This window comes from Macrotis lagotis, chromosome 8 (genome assembly GCF_037893015.1).
Source record: "Macrotis lagotis isolate mMagLag1 chromosome 8, bilby.v1.9.chrom.fasta, whole genome shotgun sequence".
Lineage (NCBI taxonomy): Eukaryota > Metazoa > Chordata > Mammalia > Peramelemorphia > Peramelidae > Macrotis > Macrotis lagotis.
Genome location: NC_133665.1, coordinates 49,037,609 through 49,062,714, shown reverse-complemented (window position 1 = coordinate 49,062,714; position 25,106 = coordinate 49,037,609). Strand labels below are relative to the sequence as shown.

The following is a 25,106-nucleotide window of genomic DNA, read 5'->3' as shown; positions in this document are numbered from 1 at the left end:
TACTGATTAATGTACCTAGGAATCATAAAACTGCAAAGTGGAATTTGTGTATCATCTTTATTCTCTATGTTATGAGGCACTACTATATGAATTATTTTTTAAAAAATGAAAGTGTACATGTACTTTTTAATATTTCAGATTATCACTTGATTATTTAAATCAAGATATTCTCTTTCAATTCTTTTAAATCTTAGAATTCAGGGAACTTAGAATCAATTGTTAGGAATGATATCACAAAGTATCTGATGATTAAAAGCTAATTCAAAGAAATAAATTCTATATTCCAAAAAAGCATAATCTCATAGATAGCATTTCCATAAATTAGCAAATCCTAAAATTTTGGTGGAAAGACTATTCTAAAAAGGTTCCAAACCAATAGACCTCAGAAGTCAAATCAAGTGTTCCCATTAAAACAAAGCTAAAGAAAGTCTTAATTATCCTGTGCCGGTATGATTAATCAATCAATTAATAAATATTTATAAATGCCTACATACCAGGCATCAAATTAGTTGCTTAGTCTATCAACCAATGGCTTACTACTAGAAATGTTCTATATCAATTCTATAAGAAGGGAGTGAGGGTGAGGAGGTGCCTATGAAAACATGGTCCAAAATAACACTGACAAAAAGAAATAATCAAAGTGACTTGGAAACAGTTTTAACTTCTTTTTAAACTGAGATTAACAACAACAACAAAATTTAAGCCATCATGTAAAAAGCTTCTCTGACAAATCTTTTCATGTCTGCGTCAATTAAACAACCAGCAGCAAAAATATTATCTACCCAGTTTAACTAACTGCCATCCTTACTATTACCTCAACACCTAACTATTAACATCTTATGTTTCTTTCAGAGTACATTTGATCCTTCTGAACTATTATCCTCAGTTTTGAAAGATAATTTTTGAGGCTTAATGGAGCAAAGTAGTACCAGAAAACAGGTAATAGAACTCGGACCTTGTGATTTCTTAGTTGTGTCTTTACGTTATTCCTGGGTGCTTTCCACATTTTATTGGAACTGATATAATTTCAAAGTCTTAAAATTAGACTTTTACTTAAAAATTTGATTCTTAAAAATAAATTTTTACTTAAAATGAATAAAATATATATACTTTGAACTTCAAAAACAGGTTAAACATTTAACAAGTATAGCTGCATAGTTCAAATTTAAATTACAGTATCCTTCAATGATATGCTTTTTCAAGAACACAGAATTTCATTTTATTTAATAATACTTGAAATAAGTAGTTCAATAGAACTAATAAATTTTGTTTAGGAGACTATGTAATAATTGTATTTAATGTGAATTTGATAAATAGGACATATTGTTATTATTATAGGACAAAGTTGTTATTTTTTCTGAAAAAACTTTAATAAAATTTTTGGGAAAAAAAATCTAATCGACAAAAATGGTAATTCAAGATCCCAGACAAGAATCACCTGAACCCACACACATTTCTTCTGACCAGTACAGGAAATGGTTCAATTATTCACCTAAGGTATTTGCTACCTTTTGTAAGGGGCAAAAAAACTGTCATTAATGCCATTTGAGATAAAATCTCTTTTAAAAAATTTGGCAAAGTCAATGCAAAATATTATAGTTGAAATAGATAGCAAAGACCCAACCATCTCTCAAATGTTATTCAGTCCTAGTTTCAAAAACTGGAGGTAAAAAGATTAAGTCTGGATTTGATTTTCATCTTAAACCATCACACACACTACAGTAATACTAATACTACTAATAATAAATTGAAACACTAGGAAATGAGTAAAACTTATAAAAATTAATTGCTTGCATGTTGTACATGAGTGGGTAATAAGAAAGTAAAAAATGTGTTTGCATGTATTTATATATATACATATATATGAACATGTATACATATATATAAAAATAAAAATGATTTTAAAATTTCCATCAGGATTTTAAGTATTTTCTCTAATACCCATTATACATACTTACATACATACATGTGAATATATACACATATAGACATATATAAATTCTAAATGCTTTTCAAATATACCATCTCAACCAAAACATCAAAACAAGTTACTGTTGAAAAGCAACACAGCATTTATTTTTTTTAACAGCAATGGTACTTTTAAAAAAATTTAATAATAAAAAGAACATGTTTCATTAAAAGATAAAGTAAAGTTTCATATCTCTTTACTTCAAATTTTATCTAAGAAACATGAAAAACTTAACCTTCACTATAAGCTTGTTCTTTAACACTTGAATATTAAAATAAATCCCACCTTAAATATTCTGTCATTTTTCTATTTATACTATTGCATTTTAGAAAGAACTGTGCCTTCAAAATAAACATGATTTTAAAGTAGTGCAGCAAACAGTCCCATATTTGAATAACTTTCACAAGAGAAAACAGTGTGTTAAAAGTCTTAGAGGGCTTGAATGAATGATAGTAAATTAAATTTTAAGGTGTTTCTGTCAAATGCTATTTGTTGGGCAATAAATAACATGGGCATACTTTGTCACAGGATCTTATTTCCTCAAAATATGCAGGAAAACTGCTCGGTGCTTACCTATTCTGATAACTGTAGTAGGCAGCATCACGAGGAATTGTACACAGCTGCTTACCATAGCAGCACAAGGTCTGTGGAGAGAACTCATACTGCAAAACAAAGGAGAGAGAACTAAAACTTTACCAAATTTGCCTTGATCACATTCTAAAATTGACTTTAAAGACTTAAATACATCTGCTAAAATTGTGTACAGTATTGAGGAATTTTATAGAAAAGTGATTAATCCAAATTATGAACTGCAACTAAGTGAAATAGGGAATGAGGTGGTGGTATGGACTAAGCACTGATATAGCACTTAAGTATAAAGCACCAAGCTAAGCACTTTACAATGTATTTTCTCATTTGATTCTCACTATTATCTCCAATGTACAAATGAGTAAACTTGAATCAATCAGAGGATAAGTAATTTTTCCAGGGTCACCCAGTTAGGAGATGTTTGGAGATAAGATTTGAATTCAGGTCTTACTAATGCTAGGCCTTGTTTTATCTGTGTTACCACATAAATACAACTGATTTCTCACAATACTTCTTAAGTTTCAGAAGAAACTAAAAGGGGTACTCAAATTTTTAGAATCCATTTTCCCAGACTTCCTGCTTTGATGACCTCAACCAAATTCTTTAATAAAGCAGTTGTCCAAATAATTTTGCTCTAATTATTCACTGGAAAAATTATCAAAATTGGTCACCCCAATGAAAACTCAGAAAATTTATTATTAAGATGACCTATGCCAAAGAAAATGCACAAAAGACATAATCAAGAAAATATCTGATAAAGGAGCTAAATACAAACAATACTAGATGGACAGCCATTGTTAACAGAATATGTTAAAAGGTTTAAAGAAAAGATCCAACATTTTTGTCAGATATTCTCATATTCTTAGGAGGACATGGATAATAATGACAAAGGATGAGAAGGTATGGATGACGTGAGGACAATAATATCAGAGTCTGCCAGAAATATCTAAGGAAGTTAAGACTTTTGATCTGGGAGGGAGCATCCAATAACCAATGCCCCCATTTTAGAAATTGAAATTCAAGATAGTCTTGAGGGAAAAGTCTTATTTCCTAAATGACATACAGGTGAAAAGAACGCTTGTGGATATTTTGTTTCTTTGAGGTCTGATAGATTTTCAAAAATTTTCTGAGTCAATCTAGTTAAGTTCAATTTTTATAAACTTAACCCTTATGCCTTAAGACTGACTTAAAGGTTGATTAACCAGGAAAAGTTATTTTGGGGGCAATAAGTAAAAACTGTACCTTGCGTCCACAACAGTATCCAAGGGACTGCATCACAGGGTCAATTTCTTGTTCGAAGACCTCTGCAAGTTTAGTACAAAACTTATAGACTCTGGAAGTCTTACGATTATAGAGCCAGGCATTGTTAAACATTAACCAAACATCATCCACATACTGCCAAGGCTCTTGGTACTGCCCTGTATCCAATTTCCTCTTAATGGTGGAAAGATCCATAGGGTTCTTCACAATGTCAAAATAATCCTTTAAAATACAAGAAACATCATTCTCTTATTGTTAAGATTACATGGCAATAACCCTATCATGGAAGTTAACAGTGAAAAACTATACCGCATTGAATAGAAATTTTAAAAGTCATTATTAATGCAATTTCCCCAAAAGTTTCCATCAGAATTGGATGTTTCAACATAGGAAAGACATGTGTTCATTTACCACAATTCCAAAACATTTCCAAATATCCATTTCCCCAATGGAAGAAAAGGAGAAAAAAAAGCATTTATGAAGCAGATACTATACTAATCATTAGGATAATATTAAAACATTATCTCATTTGATCTTCCCAATGCTCCTAAGAGGAAGCAGCCTGTATCTCCATTTTACCTATGAGTTAAAAAGCAGACAGAGGTTAAATAAAATACCCAGTTAATAGGTGTTTGAGCCTGGTTTTTCTGACTCCAGGCTCAAGGGTTTTTAACTATTTTGATAATCAGCAGTCAGTATGTAAAAAGAAAAAAATTTTAGTTCTGTAGAAAGAGAACTCTGTGCTGTCACAAAAAAAAAAATGAAGAAAACAATTTTAATTTTAATGGTAAAATTGAAAATGTCTACCAGACAGCAAAGTATAATATTTTCATTTTAGTTATCACTTGAAAGAAAAAATGGATTGTAAGGTTTAAAACTGATAAATCTTAAATTTAAAATTTTTCAACTAAAATAGTCAAAGGTCTACATAAAGGCAACTTTTAAAATTTTATCACAAATGAGATATTATTAGCAATGCATAATACAATGCTGTGGTAATAAAAAGAGAAAAGGGAATGTCAATACCACACTATTCACCTATAGCAGAACTTGATTCAATGCAGAGAATTTAATCAATAAAAATACCAAAAATCTCTCAAAGCTATTGTCCTTTTAAGAAGGTACAATTACATTCCATGAAACAGCAACAAAACATTTCAAGGAAATGCTAGTGTATTTTGACTCAAACAAAAGAGAACTTTCTAATAACACTGGGAATTAGTTGAAACAGGGAGAGGGTAAAAATTTCATTTTTAAACTTCTAATTAACTTTAGAAACACTGTGAATAAAACCAACCATAAACCTATATTCTTGAAAAGAAAAAAGAGAATGAATTTTTAGTGTCAACTCACTGGAATTCCTAGGAGCTGGGGATCCACAGGCTGCCTAAAAGGTAAGGATTCTGGGTCTTGTCGATATAATGCTTCTAAGGTAGGCATTAGAGCCTGCCTCAACTCTTCTGGTTTGAAGACTGGTGGAAAAATAACAGAAGATACAAATACCAAAAAAAGTTTTACTCAGAATCTTAATGATAAAAATGGGCGACTTAAACAATATTTTTGCTTAATGAAATACCGATGTATAGAACCCATCATAATATATCATTCAAATATAAGTACTAATCCTTAAACCCAATAAATGGTTCCTGAAATTGACCATGTGATGCCCGTTCAAAGCATTCACTCCAAAATAAACTGGATGAGACTCCCGTTAAATTATAAATTGTATTTCTGATCTACAATTCAACCTTCTTATAACTACTTCTGCTCTTTTGAAATTTTATCTGGATCATGATGTCAAAAAGCAACTAAATGGAAGCTCATAGAAGTAAAGATGCCAATTATCATTTTAGATTAATTTGGCTGCTTAAAAGCTTCACTGAAAAAGTTTTTCTGTCTCTAGGAGTTATTAAGCTACCCAATTTAAATAATTTAATTCTTTGAATATTTTTATTAGTATATTATAATTAAGTTCTTATTACCTATTTTCATTAAACAAATGAAGTATATTGCAGAAGGAGTGAGGAATGGCAGATGAAGAGACAAGTCAGCAAGGAAAATGGGGATAATAAATTATCCCAGCTTCTAATTCTTATCAAGTGGGATAACAGAATTGTGTGGACATGTAGTTCAATGAAGGATATTTAAATCTACCTACTTTTTTTAGCACTTGATATTTTATTATTCCAAATTACATGCTATTGTGTTTTTCAACATTCATTCATTTGCAAATTTTTAAGTTAAACATTTTTCTACCACCTTCCCTTCTCTCCCCTCTCTCCTTGGCAGCAAACAATCTTCTACCTACTTTTTTTACGAGGCTGAGAAGGTGATGTGGACTGAGTAGTTGTGCCATTATTACTACTCTCCTCTTCCTCCTTAACATCAACTTTTATTTCTGGTTTCTTTTCTTCTACCTCCATTGGTTCCTGTTTGGGTTCTGTTGCATCAGTTTCTTCTTTTCCCTGGGAAGACCCTTGCAAATCTTCATCCATCTTAAGGAAAAAAGCAGAATTTTAAAACTAAAACCAGGATTTTAAACAAATTCCCCAAATATATATATTTATAAAAAACATTTAGCCAAATAGACCTAGTACTAAATTATTTAAAATGGAAAATATAAAAAATCCGAAGGGTGAAACATAAAAAAAGAGGAAGAATAAATTAATTGAAGGTAGAGCCTGACTTAGACTTCAAACTGGAGAACATAGGAACAATGTAGTAAAATTTGTAATTATACATTAACTACTTTTAAATACATATTTTCATATATATTAAATAAACTACAAATTTTATTATTACAAAATATCTATGAATTGCAAGGAAGTTATACACACCTCAGTTCTAGGTTCTCCCTTTATTTCACCAGGATCAGGCTCATTTTCTTCAGTTTTGTTATCTGTTTTCATTTCTAGCATTGGTGCATCAGGACCAGGTTGTTGGGAATTGGTTTCAGCACTTGCCACCGAGGCTGGAGTGGGAACTCTATTTTCAATGCTAGCAGCTGCCTGGGAAAGCTTTGATACAAAATATACAAAATAAAGTCAGAAATTAGAATACTTATTCTTGGAGAGCCAAATGAAGATAAAGGTGATCCCAAATTGAATAAGCTACACAATGTACACTTTTTTTTGTTTTCTTTCTTGATTTTTGCAGGGTTAAGTGACTTGCCCAAGGTCACACAGCTAAGTAAGTACATTAAGTGTCTGAGGTTATATTTGAATTCAGGTCTTCTTGACTCTAGAGCTGGTGCTCTATCCACTGTGCCACCTAGCTGCACTACCCTCCCCCACCCCCGCCTCCTAAAGCAGATATTTTCACCATTCACCAATTTTTCTGAGAAAGAAAATATTTAGGGAGTGAAAGTTAGCAAGAGAATCAAGAAGAATTTACTGTTCTGACTGTTCTGAAAAGAGCGAAATGTAAAATGTCTGTGTAGGAGAAACACTATATTACATGGTTTTGTGCAATTATATCAAAGAGAAAGTTCTGGGGTATAGGGCTTCAGTGTTGAGAAGTGGCAGGTGTGTCAAAACAAAATCAATCAATTTAAAAGCTATAAAGATATAAAACTTTGTCAGTCACAAAACTGCCTCAAGATATATTTCATCTAATAAACCAAAAAATGTTGAAAGTTTATGATTCACTATATTAGTGAATGAATAAACTAATAAAGACTTGAGCAAATATATATTAGTGGAAAATCAAGAGAGTTATCATAATATGCTAAACTAATCTAGTAAACACAGTGGAGATAAATTAGCATGCGGATAAAAGTGTCTATTTTCAAATTTTCATAAGACCCTGCATTAAGATTCTAAAAACATTAATATGATAGTTAAAGACTATCTTAAGCAATACAGAACGAAGATATAAGGGTATGTCTTGCATAGAAAGGAAAAAACCCTGGAGTTTCAAGGATAAGGACTAGCTAGCCCTGATTCTTATATTTTATAACTCACCTGTGATACTTCCACATTTTCAGGTGGTACAAGATTCTTTCCAATAGTACAATAATATTATGCCAATGAGTAAAGTATGTGGGAAAACCCCAGAAAGTTACAAGTACTAAAGAAAAGTGGCAAATGAAATTTAGTATATGAACAGGGTGAAGGTAATACATTTACTAAAAGCTATAGTCCAATCATAAGCAGCTAGGTGGTACAATGGCACTAGGTCCACAGTCAAAATTGTTTGAGGTTCAAAGTGAGCCTCAGACATTCACTATAACTGTGTGACCCTGGGGAAGTCATTGAACTTCTGTCTTCCTCAGCTTCCTCAATTATAATATGGGGATAATAATAGTAGCTACCTCCAATTGTTGTGAGGTTTCAATGATGTAATCTTTATAAAGCATCTGATACATGCTGACACATAATTAGTAGTTCACAAATCCTTGGATATGTGCTCTCTTATACTTAAGGCTATTTTTGAGATATAATTTCCACAGGAAATGAACGTGAAAATCTTTGAGAGCTTGTTCTCTGAAAATATGGAAGACTTCTGAATGAAACAAAAAATGATCCAAGAAAAAAAAGAAAAAAAAATCATAAAAGAAAGGAAACAAAATACAAGTCAGGATTGTTTGGTATGAAAAGAAAGAAGGCAAAATATATGACCAAAAGCTATAAAAGTAATGAAAATGAAAGTGGGATTTTGTTTTTTTACATGACAATAACAACTATATAACTATGTTTGATTAATAGTAAAGGGGAGGGGGAGGAGCCAAGATGGCGACAAGAAGGGATCCAGTCTTAGGAGCTCTCTGATAAAACTCATCAGCTAAGGACTCTAACTAAACTTTCGAGAGACAGAACCCATAAAGGGACCCAGTGAGGCAGTTCTCCTACTCAAGGTAACCTGGAAAAGAGCAGAAAGGCTCTGCTCCCTGGGATCGGAGAGGCGGCCTGCCAGAGCCAAAGAACTTCAGCTTCCCGGAGGCAGCCCCAGGGTTCTGGGAGCCGCGGCTCACAGCAGCGGGGGAGTCTCCTGAGCTGCACCCCGAGGAGCACCGGGCACAAAGTGGGGGACAGCAAGGGGACCTCTGCCAGAACAAGCACATGGAGCCCAACCCTCAGGGCACACAGCGAGCAGCTTGGTCTTTGCCCAGACCAGGAAACAGAAGCAGGCAGAGCCAGTAAGCAGATGCCCCTAGGGCATGAGCCCATTGAGCTGAGGGAGGGGAGTGAAGAGAGAGAGACTGCTGAGCTCTGTCCTCTGCCCCTGGAATAGGACTCTGACCACATTCAGATCCTTATCCCAGTCTAGCCCCCCCCCCCCCCACATAGAACAGCAGCCCCCCCACCTTGGCCCCGTGGCAGAGGGGGGCACTTATGGTCATTCATAGACCAAGAGGGAGGACAGAGCCTCACACACTGAGACCCTTGTGGGAGTGATCCAAAAGTTCAGGAAGCACCCCAAAACCAGGCCCAGGCTGGGAAAATGAGCAAGCAGAGAAACAAAAGGAAGACTATTGAGAAATATTTTGCAAATGAGCCCAAGAAGGATCAAAATACTCAGTCTGAAGATGAGGAAGCACAAGCTCCTGCATCTCAAGACTCCAAGAAAAACAGAAACTGGGCTCAGGCTATGACAGAGCTCAAAAAAGACTTCGAAAATCAAATGAGGGAGTTGGAAGAAAAACTGGGAAAAGAAAGGAGAGAGATGCAGGAAAAACATGAAAATGAAGCCAGCAGCTTAGTCAAGGAAATCCAAAAAAATGCTGAAGAAAAGAGCATGTTAAAAACCAGCTTAGGTCAAATGGATAAAACAGTTCAAAAAGTTATTGAGGAGAAGAATGCTTTAAAAAGCAGAATTAGCCAGATGGAAAAGGAGATAAGAAAACTCTGAGGAGAACAAATCCTTCAGACAAAGAATAGAATTCAGGGAGATTGATGAATTTACCAGAAATCAGGAATCAATACTTCAAAACAAAAAAAATGAAATATTAGAAGAAAATGTGAAATATCTCACTGAAAAAACAACTGATATGGAAAACAGACTTAGGAAAGATAATTTAAAAATTATTGGAATACCTGAAAGTCATGACCAGGAAAAGAGCCTTGACATCATTTTCAAAGAAATTACTACAAGGAAAATTGCCCTGATATTCGAGAAGCAGAGGGCAAAATAGAAATGGAGAGAATCCACCAATCCCCCCTGAGAAAGAGATACCAAAAAACCAAACCCTAGGAATATTATAGCCAAATTCCGGAACTCCCAAGTCAAAGAGAAAATGTTACAAGCACCCAGAAGGACACAGTTCAAATATCATGGAGCTGCAGTCAGGATCACACAGGACTTAGCAGCAGCTACACTGGAAGCTCGTAGGGCTTGGAATACAATATACCGGAAGGCAAAAGAGCTTAGAATGCAGCCAAGAATGAACTACCCAGCAAGGCTGAATGTCCTCTTCCAGGGAAAAAGATGGACTTTCAATGAACCAGGGGAATTTCAAAGGTTTCTTTTGGAATGGCCAGAGCTGAACAGAAGGTTTGATCTTCAGATACAGGACTCAGGTGAAGCATGGAGATTGGAGGAGAGGGGGGAAATATGAGGGACTTAATGAGGACGAACTGCATGTATTCCTGCATAGAAAAATGACACTGATAATACTCATATGAACCTTCTCAGTTAATAGAGCAGGTAGAGAGAGCTTTTGTAGTTGAAGCACAGGAGAAAGCTGAATTCGAAGATAAAATATGGTGTAAAAATGGAGTCAATAGAAAAAAAAGGGAAATGGAATGGGAGAAAGAAAAAGGAAAGGGGGAATAGTCCAAGATATTTCACATAAGATTTTTTTTTTTATTACATTGAGCTATTGCAATGATATGGAAGGGGAGAGGCAAGGGGGAATGAGGGAATTTTCACTCTCATCAGAGGTGGCTAGGAGAGGAAACACCATATATACTCAATGGGGTATAGACATCTGGAGTAAGAAGGAGGGGGGAGCAGCGGGAAGGGGTGGGGATGTGAGTGATGGAGGAAAGGATGGACCATGGGGGTAGAGTGGTCAGATATAACACAATTTCTTTTTTACTTCTTGCAAGGGGCCGGGATTGGAAGGCCTGCCCAGGACCATAGGGCCAGGTGGATTCTGGGCCTAAAGGTATGGGGGCTCAGGGCTTCTTGGCCCCAGGACCAGGGATCTGTCTGCTGAGCCAGTCAACAACCCTACAGCAGAGTCAGAGTGAAAGGAAGTGGAGAAATAAGAAAGGAGGGAGTTGCAATCAGCAAATGGCAACGGTGGAAAAATACGGAAGTAACTTTTGTGATGGACTTATAAAGAATGAGATCTACCCATGACAGAATTGTTGGTATTGGAACAAAGACTCAAGCACATTTTTTGTTATTATTATTTGGGGGAGGGTGCAGGGCAAGTAGGGCTGGATGGCCTGCCTGGGGCCACATAGCAGGATAATCTTTGGGTGCCTGGGGCCAGATTTGGACCCAGGTGCTCCTGGCTCAAGGGCCAATGCTCTGTCTGCCACCTAGCCACCCCTACTATTTTTACTATTTTATTTTATTTTGGGTCTTTTTTTTCCCTTCTTTTTGGTTTTTGCAGGGCAATGGGGATTGGGGAGCTTGCATGTCACACGGCTGGGTGATGTTGGGTTTACGAGGCTGGATGTGGACTCGGGTGCTCATGGCTCCAGGGCTGGTGCTTCATCCATTGAGCCACCTGGCCATACCTACAATTATTACTATTAGTTTTTTTTATTTTAATTTTTTTCTCTCCCCTTTACTTTTTTCGCCCAAGCAAGTCTATATTCATGGGGGAAGAGTGGTATTTTGTTTACTTGTAAACAAGAATATTTTATTAATGTAAAAAAACATTTGTACAAAATGAGAATAAAAAATAATTTAAAAAAATAGTAAAGGGGAAAGAAACAGATTTGTTCATCAAATCCTAGCATATCAATACTAAGAAGCATCTCAGGGTGTTGCAGATTTAAAATTAAATGCTACTTTACAATAATTAAAGTCTATTAAATTTACTAAAAATATAAACAACTTTATAAATATGAAAACTAAGCTAATAGAAATTGTTTCCCCCTGGGATAAAAGAAGATAAACTCTTGTGTGGTAAACCACAAACTTTTGAATTTTATAAGGAAAATGTCAATGTCTTCCTACAATATCATTTGTTGTCACTGTCAGGACATATTATCCATTGCTTCCTTGAGAGGATTACTCTTTAAATGGAAAATTTGTCTCCTTAATAATTTTGTTTTTCAATGATTTCAAAACGGATGATAACTCACCGGAGTGCCAGGAGGTTGGGCATGCACAGAGGTTGGCTGCTGTTGAGATGGTTGTGGGGTGGGCACAGACTGAGGCTGCACAGGTGTCTGAGGCTGTGGCGTTACTTGGACCTGCGCTGCTGCCTGAACTGTAGGGGTGCTTTGTGTTTGGGTAGCATTAGGAACTGAGCCAGGAGTAGGGGTAGGTGTCTGTCCTGAAGAAGAAACTGGTGTTGAAGGTTGTGTAGGGACTGAAGGCTGAGGAGGAGTCATTCCAGGGGGAGTCTGATGCTGAATAGATGGCATTCCAGCTGCTGTAGAAACTGGCGGAGGAGTTTGATGCAAAGGAGACTGGGTTACTGGTGGACAAGGTAACTGACCACCCTGTGGACCCAGTATATTCATGGTATTAGGGAGAGCAGTGCTGGGTACTTGTCCCTGCTAAAGAAAGTAGAAGACGTTAATTTTTTTGTCTTTCAAATGGAAGATAACAATAATTGATAATAAACAACTAAGTAAAATAGGTAGAAAAAAAGTGGAGAAAAAAATACAGATATATACATGTGGAAACTGAAGATCAGAGAAGTTTAATGATTTTATAAGAAGTATGGCATAAAGGACCAAGTGTATTCAAGAGCTGGAATAGTCAGGTTTGTTAATGCCTCAGAAACATAATTGCTGTCCATCAGGACTAATCAACTTAATACCCCTCAAAAATTAATCTTCATATCTAGAAAGAAAAGATGTCACTTTATCTACTTCAAGGGACTTGTAACACAAATGTTTTTGGAAATCTTAAAAAGTACTAGAGATATGTGAGCCAATTATATTTTTCTTCAAAAGTCACCTAGCTTATGAGTAACAAATCCCCAGGATTAGAATCCAGGTTTCTGAGTGCTAGTTTAATATGATTTCTAATATAATACAACATATGGAAAAAACCACGAATTAAATTCTAAAAGTTAGGTGTTAATCTCAAAAAATATAATATTACATAGGATAAAAATCAAGATAAGAAAATGCTGTACATATGAGAAGTCCTTTACCTTAACATTGAAAACTCTTAATAATCTGGCTCCTTTTTATCTGTCCAGACTTGCCTCAAACTATTTCCTACCTTGGTTTCTTGACTTCAGCCAAAAAGTGAACTACTTGCTTTATCCTGTACGCATACCACACTCTCCACCTACTAGGATGCTCATGTGCTCCATACGACTGACTGCTTTATAAAATTTTCCTATGTATCTTTCTATATTCAGTTCAAAACGTCACTTTCTTCATAAATTCTCTTTCCCCTCCTGGAGCTCTCAAAGCCCACTGTTCTTTTTTATTCTGCTTTTAAAGCTATGCAGGAGTATATGTATTCTGCATATGCCCTGCTAGTAAGTGCTCAATGAGAGCCTTAAGAATCACTTATGTAATGTTTGCTACAGAACCTAGACTGAAATGGAAGAGAGATGAAAAAAAACAAACAAAAAACCGAGATTAACTCAGTATGGATTCAAGAGTCTCTTTTTCATACCTGTTCATAACCTAAAATTTGCCAAGACCAGAACTGATCCCTTGACAAAGATTAGATTTTTCTTTTAAGATTCTCCAATAATTCCAATTACCCTCTGCTAGTCTTAATCCATTGGAAAAGGAAACTGCTCCATTATCTTTCCCAAGAAAAACCCACAGGGGTTACAAAGGTTCAGAGGGTCACAAAAAAATCAAACATAACTGAAAAATAACGATAGTCAAAATTCAGGCAACGTTTACATCAAGTTACCAAAGAATATATTATATGAAGTTGATCCATGAAGAGTTCTCTAACAATTCAAGATAAGTAACAAAATTATTCACTGTAGTATGGAATGAACTAAGTGAAACAGACAACAATCTTCAAGAAATAAATGGGATTTAAGGAAATAAGATAATTTTGACTTATCTAAAGGTAGATAAAATCTCCATAAGTCCTAATTAATTTTACCTGTGCTACTCCAGCTTGCGCTGTTGTCTGGCCCATTCCTACACTGTTGACATTCAAAGCCCCACTAGATGCTGGAAACTGATTTTGAGGCAAGAACTGACTCTGGGAAGGAGCCTGACCCATCATGTTATTGGAATGAGCTCCCATCATGTTCTGTGGCTGAGGCATCCGGGAAGGAGACATCGCCATCTAGAATTAGACAAATAAGTTTGACAAGTGCTCAAAAGAAAAGAAATAGAAGACTTAGATTAACATTTGTCTCTTTTGATCTAATATATTAGAATCCTGGAATGTTAAAGCTGAAACCTTGAAAAGAACATCCATTTTACAGAAGAAACTGAGGTCAAAGATGAAAATGGACTGGTTGAACTATAGATGAATATCAAACTGTGATTTAAAGATAAAAATACTGCTATCTCATCATTCTATGTTTAAGTTATTAGAAAGCATCAGAAGAAATCTAAACTTTCTATTGTCAACATTTCCTGACCATTTATTTTAATTACATATGAACAACTTATCATTACCATTTCCACCTCTTACTTGATTTGTTCATTTGATTCTGTAGTGAAACATTTTAGGCAAGAGTAAATCTTATTAGGATAAAGACAATCAAAGAGCTAACTTAAAGGAAATACAAACTGCCCCAACTTCAAAGAAACAGTGTCATGTGTTCTTCAAATAGTTTTTAAATTTAACTTTTCAAATCCTCCTTTTAAAAAAGTAACTAAGGAAATTCAAAGTGCAATTAACTGATACAGAAAAAAAGTTTGAAGGTTTAAAAATTTCTATACAAACCGCTGGAACAGAGCCCATGTTATTCATTTGAACAGGATGATTCATTGGGGAAGCTGCTCGAGGTCCCATAGGTGCTTGTGACATCTGAACATTTCCTATGGACATTGGATTAAACTGATTCATTCCTGAAAAAATTCAAAAAATAGATTATTAGAAACACATCAACATGAAAACAATCTATACTTTCCCTTTTAGGAATAAACCCAACAAGTGAAATAAAGTACTAAAAATGGTCATAACTCAACCCAAATTTTCCTTGTCCAAGAATACCGGGAACCACAAATTTATGCTGAGAGACAGAGACACATGAGAAAGGGAGAAGGTGGTGATAGAAAGCTGTACCTGAACTTTTCAAAATTTCCAAAGTGAGAAAACAAGTACAAGGATGGTAGGATATGATCTGAAATCAAAGGTATGGGCAGGAATTTACATATACAGTAGGGAAAATCAGTGAAAAATTGAGAGTAGCACTGTAAAAACAATAAATCTCCTATAAAAGTACTAGGAAAGAACAGGAAAGACATTAGATGGAGTTAGTATAGAAAAGGAAACACTAATGAAAAGGAATATAATCTGTCAGAACAATCTTTGAATGATGCCAGGGGATCATTTTTTTCTTTTTTTAGAACATGAAACTTTTTTTTCTTTATTAAAGATTTTCTTTATTTTGAGTTTTATAATTCCCCCCCCCAATCTTACTTCCTTCCCCCAACAGAAGGCAATTTGTCAGTCTTTACATTGTTTCCATGGTATACAAAGATCCAAATTAAGTGTGATGAGAGAGAAATCATATTCTTAAGGAAGAAACATAAAGTTTAAGAGATAGCAAGATCAGACAATAAGATATCAGGTTTTTTGCTAAATTAAAGGTAATAGTCCTTGGTCTTTGTTCAAACTCCACAATTCTTTCTCTGGATACAGATAGTATTCTCCATTGCAGAGAGCCCCAAATTGTCCCTGACTGTTGCACTGATGGGATGAGTGAGTCCATCAAGGTTGATCATTGTCCCCATGTTGTTGATTTGCAAGAAATCAAGAGCAGGGAGATTTCAGAAAAACCTGGAAAGCCTTACATGATAATACTGAGTGAAGTGAGCAGAACCAGGAGAACACTGAACACATTAACAGCAACACTGTGAGATGCTAACTATGATGGCCTGAACTCTTTCCATCAGGATAATAATCAAAGACAATTCTAAGGGATATGTGATGGAAAATACCATCTACATCCAAAGAAAGAACTATGACATTGGAAAGCAAACAGAATATGATTTTCCATTTTTTAAATTTATTCTATGCTTTATTAGTTTTTTCCCCCTTTCTGTTCTGATTCTTCTTCCATAACATGATTAATATGGAAATAGGTTTACAATAGCTATTCATATATAACTGTCAGATTGCTCGCTGTCAGGGGCAGGAAGGAGGGAAAGGACAAAAATGTGGCAAAATCTTACAAAAAAAAAGTATGTTGAAAACTATCTTTGCTTGTCATTGGAAAAATAAATGAATAAATTATAAACAGTTTGACACTAAAAATTAAAGGAAAAAACTAAAACCACAGTTTTGATGTTGGCAAGTTTGACTAGAATGAGAAGCTGATAAATCAAATTTAGTCAAGTCAGGACTTAGGAAGTACCTTCTTAACTGATATGATCGGTGTTAAGGGTAATAAAGGTGAGACTGTCAGATGGAGGAATTTGAATTTTCTCCTACCAAAAACTGGGAGTTTTGAGTAAAAAGATGACATAATTAAACCTCTGCTTTTGGAAAATAGATTTTGCAGCAGTGCAGAGGATAAATTAGTTAAGGGGAAAGAATGGTTAACAGGATAATTAGGAAGCTAATGCAACAGAACAGGTGAGATGATGAGGATAGAGAAGATGTGAGTCAAGGAATGGGGACAAATTTGAAGAATGTTATGGAAGAAAAATTACAAAATTTACCAAATGGCTGTTTATGTGGGATGGACACAAAGAAGAGGATGAGAGAGGAAAGGACCAAGGATAACTGCAAGAATAATATTGTCTTTAACAGAAATGGGCAAATTTGGAGAAAAGACTAAAATGTGACATGTAAAAGCAAAAACATTACAGAAGAAATTGTTGCAGCAAGTTAGCAAGTCTGATTTAAAAAAGACATTGTGTTTTGCTACAGCACAGGTAGTACTCAAATTAATGAGATCTCTAAGTCAATCTCATTCACCAACAGTAGCAAATAGAGAATAAATGAAAACAATGGTATGGGAGCCTATAAAAATATTTTAAATACAAAAAATCAGCATGAACTGAGGCTGACAATGAATGCATAGAACACAAGGGTTTTTGAAGTTATATTAAACAGAAAATGAAGATAAAAAAAAAAAGAGGCATATCCACAGCCTGGGGCCTAAGGACTAATTACTTTACTTATTTTTCTTCTGTTTTACCTACAAAAGAGAAATAGGATATGCTAAAATAATTATCAAGATGTATCTAGAGACCGTAAGAGAATATTTTACTGTCACTTACAGTTGGAAGTTACTAAACATGGACAAATTTCGTTTAAATACAAAAAGAACTGGCAGATATAATTCCTGAGGTGTTATTCATAAAAAGGTCAAGGAAAATAGGATAGGAGCAACAAACACTGGGAGAAGAGTTAATGTCCTGATATTCAAAAAAGAGGAGAGAATTGGCAAGCTACAAACAAGCAAGACTTATGTTTTTTATGTACTTAAAAAGATTAAGTACTATTATTGTCAAAATCTGAAAACATATAAAATCATCTCTAACGCTGGCAAAGTCAGTATCAATTATCTAGAAAAACGAACTCTCTGGCAAAGTCCCCTCTCCCTAACATGTCAAAAACTGAAATTTCTTCCTTACTAAATGAGTGCCTCAGTAAATATTCTTGTTATTACTACATGATCCATGAGGATTCCAAAGTGGGAGTCATCTCTGAATATCTTATTTCCTTTAATACTCATATCAAATTCTACTACTATATGCTCTGGCAATAATTCATTCAGTTCGTCATTTCCACATTCATAATATTAGCTTAAGCATGCTCATCTACCAGAGCTACGTAGATATCTTCTAATTTTTCCCTTTCCCAAGTAACCCCCACACACTGTTAACTTATGCAGAACTTGTAAATGAAACTGACCAAACTTGCTTGTCATTCCTCCTCATAAAACTACTTTTGTATGTCATTTCTTTCATGTATTCCTTCAAATAATATCCATATTATCATTTCCCCAAAATATATAAAAATTCATCTTCTCTAACTTTCCAACAAACCAAACCCTAAATATACAGACTGATGAAGCATAGTAGTTATTGTTTATATGATTCCTTTTTGACTTCTCTGCTGCATTTGATCTTATGAACCTGCTTCTCCTATCTAGGTTTTTGTGAGCCATGGTTTTCCTTCTACCCATCTAACTACTCCTTCTCACTTTTCTTTGCTAATCCATATTGCACTAAACAGGTATCCCAACAAAGGTAAGCCTTTCTCTCTGTTCCTACATTACCTCTCAGTAACTTCAGCAACTCCTACAGATTTAATTATCTTTTTGTAGATTAGAACAGAGACACACACATTCATTATGTATATCCATAGCCCCAATCTCCCACTTGAGTTATATCATGACAAGTTGCTTAGGAGACATTTTAAAGTTATATTTCAAAGGGAAATGAATTTTATTCCCCCCAATAATATCCACCTCTCTTCCATACTTCCCTATTTCTATCAAAATAAATATACCATCTAATCTCACAGGATTATAACTTTGGCATTATATTGACGCATCACTATCTCTATCATCACATAATCCCTCAGTTGCTTTATCTTACCATCTCTATCTTCATAACATATCTAAAATCTTACCCTTTCTCTCCACTGACAGGGCTACTAACCTTATTTCAGTTAATCACCATTATCTCTTGCTTAGATTGCTATTATATACTGCTACCAAATTCAAGTGAAAAAACTAATCATAATGCATTCATTTTCAATCAACACCAATGGCTTGCTTGGCTGCCAGGAATCAATATAAACTACTCAGTTTAGCTTTTTAAATACGACATAATCTGGCTTCAACTTTTCTGTCCAAGGTTTACTGGATATTGCTCCTCGTCCCACAATCTTTTGGTCCAGTCAAACTGGCCTTTCCTCTAGTCTTCCCTCATTTCAGTAACTTTATATTGGCCTTTCCACACATTGCTGAAATGGAATCCATCCTTACCTATGGCTTTACAGAATCCACCTCATCTTGTCAGATTCAAATCAAGCACCATTTTGCATGAAACCTTTCCAGATTCCTTCAACTGCTCATGCTCTCCCTCCCAAATTACTATATATTTAACTATTTTATGTTTATGTTCATTTGTATTTATTGGATTTATATTTATATATTACATAATGTATACCCCCCATTATAATGTAAACCTCTTATAAGGATGAATTATTTCATTCACTTTATTTATATTTCAGGTGCTTAACAGTTTTTGGCACAAAACAGGCACTTAATATGTGGAAGTATAACTATTTTTTTTTTTTTTAGGATTTTGCAAGGCAAATGGGGTTAAGTGGCCTGCCCAAGGCCTAGTAGCTAGGTAATTATTAAGTGTCTGAGCCCGGATTTGAACCCAGGTACTCCTGACTCCAGGGCTGTTGCTTTATCCACTGCACCACCTAGCTGCCCACACATAACTACTCCATCTTCCTCATAAGATTATAAGAACTCCAAAAGCAAAAAGGATTATATTAACTACCTCAACACTGTCTAATAAAGCATTCTCTATATGAATTGAGTTTTCAATAAAGATCTAATCATAGCTAATAAGTCTTACAGAGGAAAGGAAGAACAAAAATTATATGAAGACCTGAAAAATGAAAAAAGGAGTCACAGAACCAAAAGGTAAAACTACATGTTATTTTAAAATAAAGTTGCATAAGAATGACTACATACCTGGAGAAACCTGCATGCGGTTCATAGGCACATTTGGCATGGTCATGGGTCCATCTGTAATGATAACAAAGGAACCAGTTTAAATCCATTTTGCAGGGGGGAAAAAATAAACCCAAAATATAAGGGTCCCAAGAGCACAATAACAAGAAGAAAATATAAAATACATGGACTATTAGCTCCAAGATGAGATATAAGAGTATACCTCTTGTCTTTATAGAGGTAGAAAATTACTGTTGTATATAACATAAGATGAAGGGTCACTGAATTATTCCTGCCCCCACCCCCTTTAGAAACTTTATTTTAAGAACTTGTCAAGGTGGAAAATGAAAGTGGTACAAAAATGTTATGTTATCAATTAATATTTTAAAAGAAAACATATAGAATGAAGGGTGAAAAAAGAGTAAGTACTTACTTGGAGGTCTCACGGACGGTGCCTGACCCATGGTAGAAGTGACCTGGGCAATACCTGGGGGTTGAGCCCCTGGAGTCTGTAAAGCTGGCTGATTAACCAAGATTCCTTGTTTATGTAAACGAGACCTTCGTTTTTCTTCTAATTCCTTTTGTATTTTATAGATTTTTTCTGCTAATAAATGATAGTATTCATCCTATAAAAAAATTCAATGCCAAGGACTTAGATAGTATTATCCCACATCGTATAATTCATTTTTTCAAGGATACACTTGAACATTATGCATAAAAAGATGGCTTCACATATTTAATTTCAAACAAATACATGAATTTTTGTTGAGTATTTGCTATTTCAATAATTATAATATAATCAGAATGACAAAATACTGATTCAATCAATAATATCTTACAAGTAGTATTTATCGTTATTTCATAATTATTACAATTACTCCATTAAAAAACAAAAATTAGCAAGACTGCATTGCTCTTCAGCAACACTCTAGGAAAAAAGGTCTCAAGACATTCCAGATTGCCTGGATAGCTGGATAACAAGGTCTTACATATCTCTATATAACTGAACCTACCCTGCTATTAGCAGACTCATACATGTCCCCTTCCACTTTCCTAGCATAGGCAACCAAATTTTCCATGCGGCGATCTTTCAGGGCTGCTGGGTCAGGTGTAGGAAAGATGGCTTGGACACTAAAAGAATTAAATATTGAAAAACACACATAGAACATGATTTCCTAATTCATTTAAAATAAGTAATCTCTTATCATTTCTACGAATAAGTATCAGAAAGACTACCTAGAGCATTAAAGTTAGATTTTACAAATCTATTGCTTGAAGAGTTTGAGTGTGTAGGTATGTAGGTGTGTATGTGTGTGCACAAATGTAAAAATATTTTTCAAGAATCTGTTCATTAGTAATTATGTGGCAAATTATATTATCATTTTACCCAGTTCAGACTAATTCAAAGACAATTGATTTATCAAGAATTATTTATTTAAAGTAATTTTGAAGACAGTTTTTTGGGATATATGACTTTTATAAGTTAAAAATAATTTGATACTGATCGAAGTACCTTAGAGGTTTAGAGTGAATACAATAAAAGATTGTTGCAATAAACCAAAAAAATCTTTATTTAAGGGGGCAGATAAGTGGCTTCGTGGATAGTCTTGGAATCAGTTAGGACCTACATATAAATCCTCCCTCAGACATTTGACACTAGTGTGACCCTGGGCAATGCACTCAACCCCTATTGCCTCCTCCATCTCCCAGTTTTTATTCAATTAGATTTGGAAAAGAAACTCTCATTTTCTTGCTTCTAATACACATATCCTTTCTTTTTAAAAACTGCATTGATTTCTTTAAATTTACATTAGACATTTGAAGATAACTAAAATGTTCTACTTGTGTTATACCTTTCCCTCATATTTCCCATTACTCTCTATTCCTGTAAAAATAATCAATTGGCCCTAGTACAGATTACTTACAGATCCCACAAGGGACAGTGAACTAGGGATTATCCAATTAGTTTTAGGGTTGTGAGAACTTTAATTCCAGTGACTTTTTTATGCATCCTGAAATAGGGGCAAGTCTTGTATAGTTATTAGGGTACTATAATGTAGGGTACAATAACTTTGGGAATGCATTATGAGAGTTTCTTAAATTGCCCTAATTAGTTGTAATATTTATTTATGACTATTATATCACATTCTATGATTTATTCACAACTGAAGGAATCTCTGGAGCTTCTACTTACAGTTTATGTACTAAATGGTTACGCAGGTCCTGAGTGACATGTTCGTGCCAACCTTTCCTAACTCCAGTACTAGAAGGAGGTGCAGCTGTAGGCATGGTGCTGAGGTTTCCAATATTACCAGAACTGGTACCATCACTCATTAGTGGGCTAAAATGAGAAGGAAAAAAGATCCTTCATTCACCTATTGCAAAGACTAACACAAATATCATTTCAGAATATATCCTTAAAGTCACTTTACTTTTTCTATCATATTCAGTAACATTATTCTTAGATGAATACTTTGAACTAAACTAAGCCTCTTAAGGCATTATAGCCACCTATTAATTCAATAAAAAAGTTGAAATCATTTACATCAAATGTTTATAAAACATGTTTCCTGCCTGAATGCCTCAGCAGAATAAAAAACTAAAACAAATGAACAGAGAAAGAGAAAATGCTAACAGAGAAGATAAAAAATAATGGAAGAAAAGATTTGAGTTTAATGGAAAGAAAAAAGTATGGAAGAAAGCAAAAACAAGAAATATGATATAACTTAATGAATATAACAAAATACAATAATATCTAGTTAAATGTCTATTATAATTCTACTTTTATTTAAATATTATTTAGAGTAAATAAAACTGCATCACTGAGTCATAGCCAAGTAATACATTAGGATGACACATTTGATTGAATAAAATCTGTTCTTTACATATATAGAGAGAAATAATTACAAAAGCACTTGTAGCTTCAATAAAATCATTAAATATTTGCCCAAAAAAACCCCCCTTAAGACAGCAATATATCCCTTCATTATAATCAAGAGGGAATCTGAAGGGAACTACTCTGACTTGACTGGTAAGAGTTGGTGCCAAAAAACCTACTTCCTACTTCTCAGACAGAACTAGGTTTGGGGGTGGGGTGTCACTACTCACCAAAGAAATCAAGTACCCTAGCTTGTCCTGGGTCAACTTAACAAAAGGGCAGGTCCTAAGTACCCAGGACTCCACTCAGATGAAGGGTTCTACCACAGGGTCCAGGTCAGAACCTGAGTCCAACTCTAGCATTATATCTGTGACCAATGTTTAGCATTATATGCACCTTTTCTCTCAAAGCTCTGAATCCTTGAGCCAGTGAGAAGGACAACTACTTTGAACTTCATTACTACCTTCAAATCTCCCCTGCCCTGCCCAGTTTTAACTGTTGTTGTTGTTATTATTATTACCAATAGCATTTATACAGTACTTTAAGACTTAGGTCACTTCACAAATATTATTTTATTCTTACAATCTTGGGAGGTAGGAGCCGATATTATGCTCATTTTACAGTTGTTTCCTAACTGACACAGATACAAGTGTTTTGTTAATATACAGTAAATGTCTATTATATATGCATACACACACACACTTTTTTAAAAATTTATATTTGATGTTGAATTTGAACTCAAATCTTTGTGACTCCAGGTTCAAGCAATTCACGCCAGTACTTAGCAGCCTCTATGCCATCCAGAATGTCCTTTAAATTATTCCCACAAATCTCAAATAGATCATTACATCATAAAGTTGTCCTTTCCAACACAATTTCTCACATTCGGGGATTTCAAAATATACATAGCTGTCCCTTACAATACCGGGGCTTACAAATTCATCAAAATCCCTACTACACACGGCTTGAATTTTACTTTGACTATTATTATTCATAACTATTTAACCTCCATAATTCAAAATACTAAAATTCATCTCTTACCTCCTCCTAATCTTTCATCTAGGCCACCTAAAGCTATTCTTTGTCCTCACTATGGCCTCCATTCACTTCCCCCGTCCCTACTGCTCTATGTTAGTTCTTTTTCTGGTTTTATGACCACTCCTCAGTCTTCTCTGATCATAATTCATCTTTCACTTGCTAAATGAAACATTATCCAAAGCTGCTTCTTTTCCCTTGAGAATAGGGACTGGTTCATTCTTTACAGTATTATCTTATTTGTCTAGCACATAATAATTAATAAATGTTTGGTGGATTAAATAGTTTTTTTTTTTGCAAGGCAATTGGGGATTAAGTGGCTTGTCCAAGGCCACACTGCTAGGTAATTATTAAGTGTCTGAGACCAGATTTGAGCCCAGGTACTCCTGACTCCAGGGCTGGTGCTTTATCCACTGCACCACCTAGCTGCCCCTTAGTTTTTTTCCCAACACTTTGTATGGATCTTATTGTCATCTCTATGCAGATAGTTTACAAATCTCCCTCCCTTCCCACCCCCTTTTCACTGCTCTTCTCAAATATCACATATCACCAACTGACTGATGGAAATTCTCACCTTGGTTTCTCTTTCAAGAACTTCTAACCTGACTGAATTGAGTGTCTTTTGCTATTCTCACCTACTTCTGTAGAAGGCATCACTAATCTTTCAGTCAGTTAAGTAAACAATGAAAAGAACCTCAATTTCTATCTTTAATTTTACTGCCAACATACAGCTTGTTGAAAAGGTTTAGTCTTTCCCATTTTCCCTGCTTTATAGCTACCACTTGCCAAGATTCTAACAAATGTCTCCTATAACTGGGCACCTGACTCTGTTCACTTGACTCCCCCCATTTATTTTCCGCAAAGTTGCCATAAGTATTCCTAGGTGTTATTCAAGTCATTTTTCCTACTTAGAAAGCTTCAATAGCTCCTTTTTGTTTGGACAATTAAATATAAACCCTTTAGCTTGGTATTTAAAGCCCTAAACAATCTGTCTCTATATAGCGTGCCTTTTGAGAATTATTTCCACACATTTCATTCATGTATACACACACACACGCATATATATGTCCATTCCCTCCACACTTCTGCCTCCCAGGATTTCTTGCTTCCTTAAAAGATTGATTACATTAAGAAGCTTTTCTTGATTTCCCTAGCTTTGCTTAATATAATCTCCCAATAGAAAGTAAGTTCCACCAGGGGAAGAGTCATTTGTAGATTTTGACTGTGTCTACTCAGTACTTAAGACACAGTACATACAAATGCTTAAACGACTGAAGTAAAGGCAGAAAAGTTTCAAGGCCAAGAATTAAATGGTACTGCTAACAGAAAAACCAAACAGAAAGGATAATATAGCATTCAAAGAGAGAATTATAATAATTTAAAAGAAAATAAAGGACAAATGATTTTAATGCTAAATAATACCTCTCTATAAT

General features: G+C 34.7%; 1 protein-coding gene across 1 annotated transcript in view; it reads right to left on the bottom strand.

The window, feature by feature from the left end:
* The window catches only part of CREBBP (CREB binding lysine acetyltransferase), a 148,331-nt gene that overhangs the window by 31,177 nt on the left and 92,048 nt on the right, over positions 1–25,106 (bottom strand). Inside the window, exons 8-19 of the mRNA XM_074196859.1 lie at positions 21,955–22,101; positions 20,774–20,891; positions 20,194–20,386; positions 19,782–19,835; positions 14,831–14,955; positions 14,033–14,221; positions 12,082–12,501; positions 6,655–6,834; positions 6,126–6,312; positions 5,171–5,289; positions 3,800–4,039; positions 2,543–2,631 (exon numbers count right to left, since the gene is read on the bottom strand). Of these exons, the coding sequence (XP_074052960.1) occupies positions 2,543–2,631; positions 3,800–4,039; positions 5,171–5,289; positions 6,126–6,312; positions 6,655–6,834; positions 12,082–12,501; positions 14,033–14,221; positions 14,831–14,955; positions 19,782–19,835; positions 20,194–20,386; positions 20,774–20,891; positions 21,955–22,101 (2,061 nt within the window). The remainder of the gene's footprint in view (positions 1–2,542; positions 2,632–3,799; positions 4,040–5,170; positions 5,290–6,125; positions 6,313–6,654; positions 6,835–12,081; positions 12,502–14,032; positions 14,222–14,830; positions 14,956–19,781; positions 19,836–20,193; positions 20,387–20,773; positions 20,892–21,954; positions 22,102–25,106) is intronic.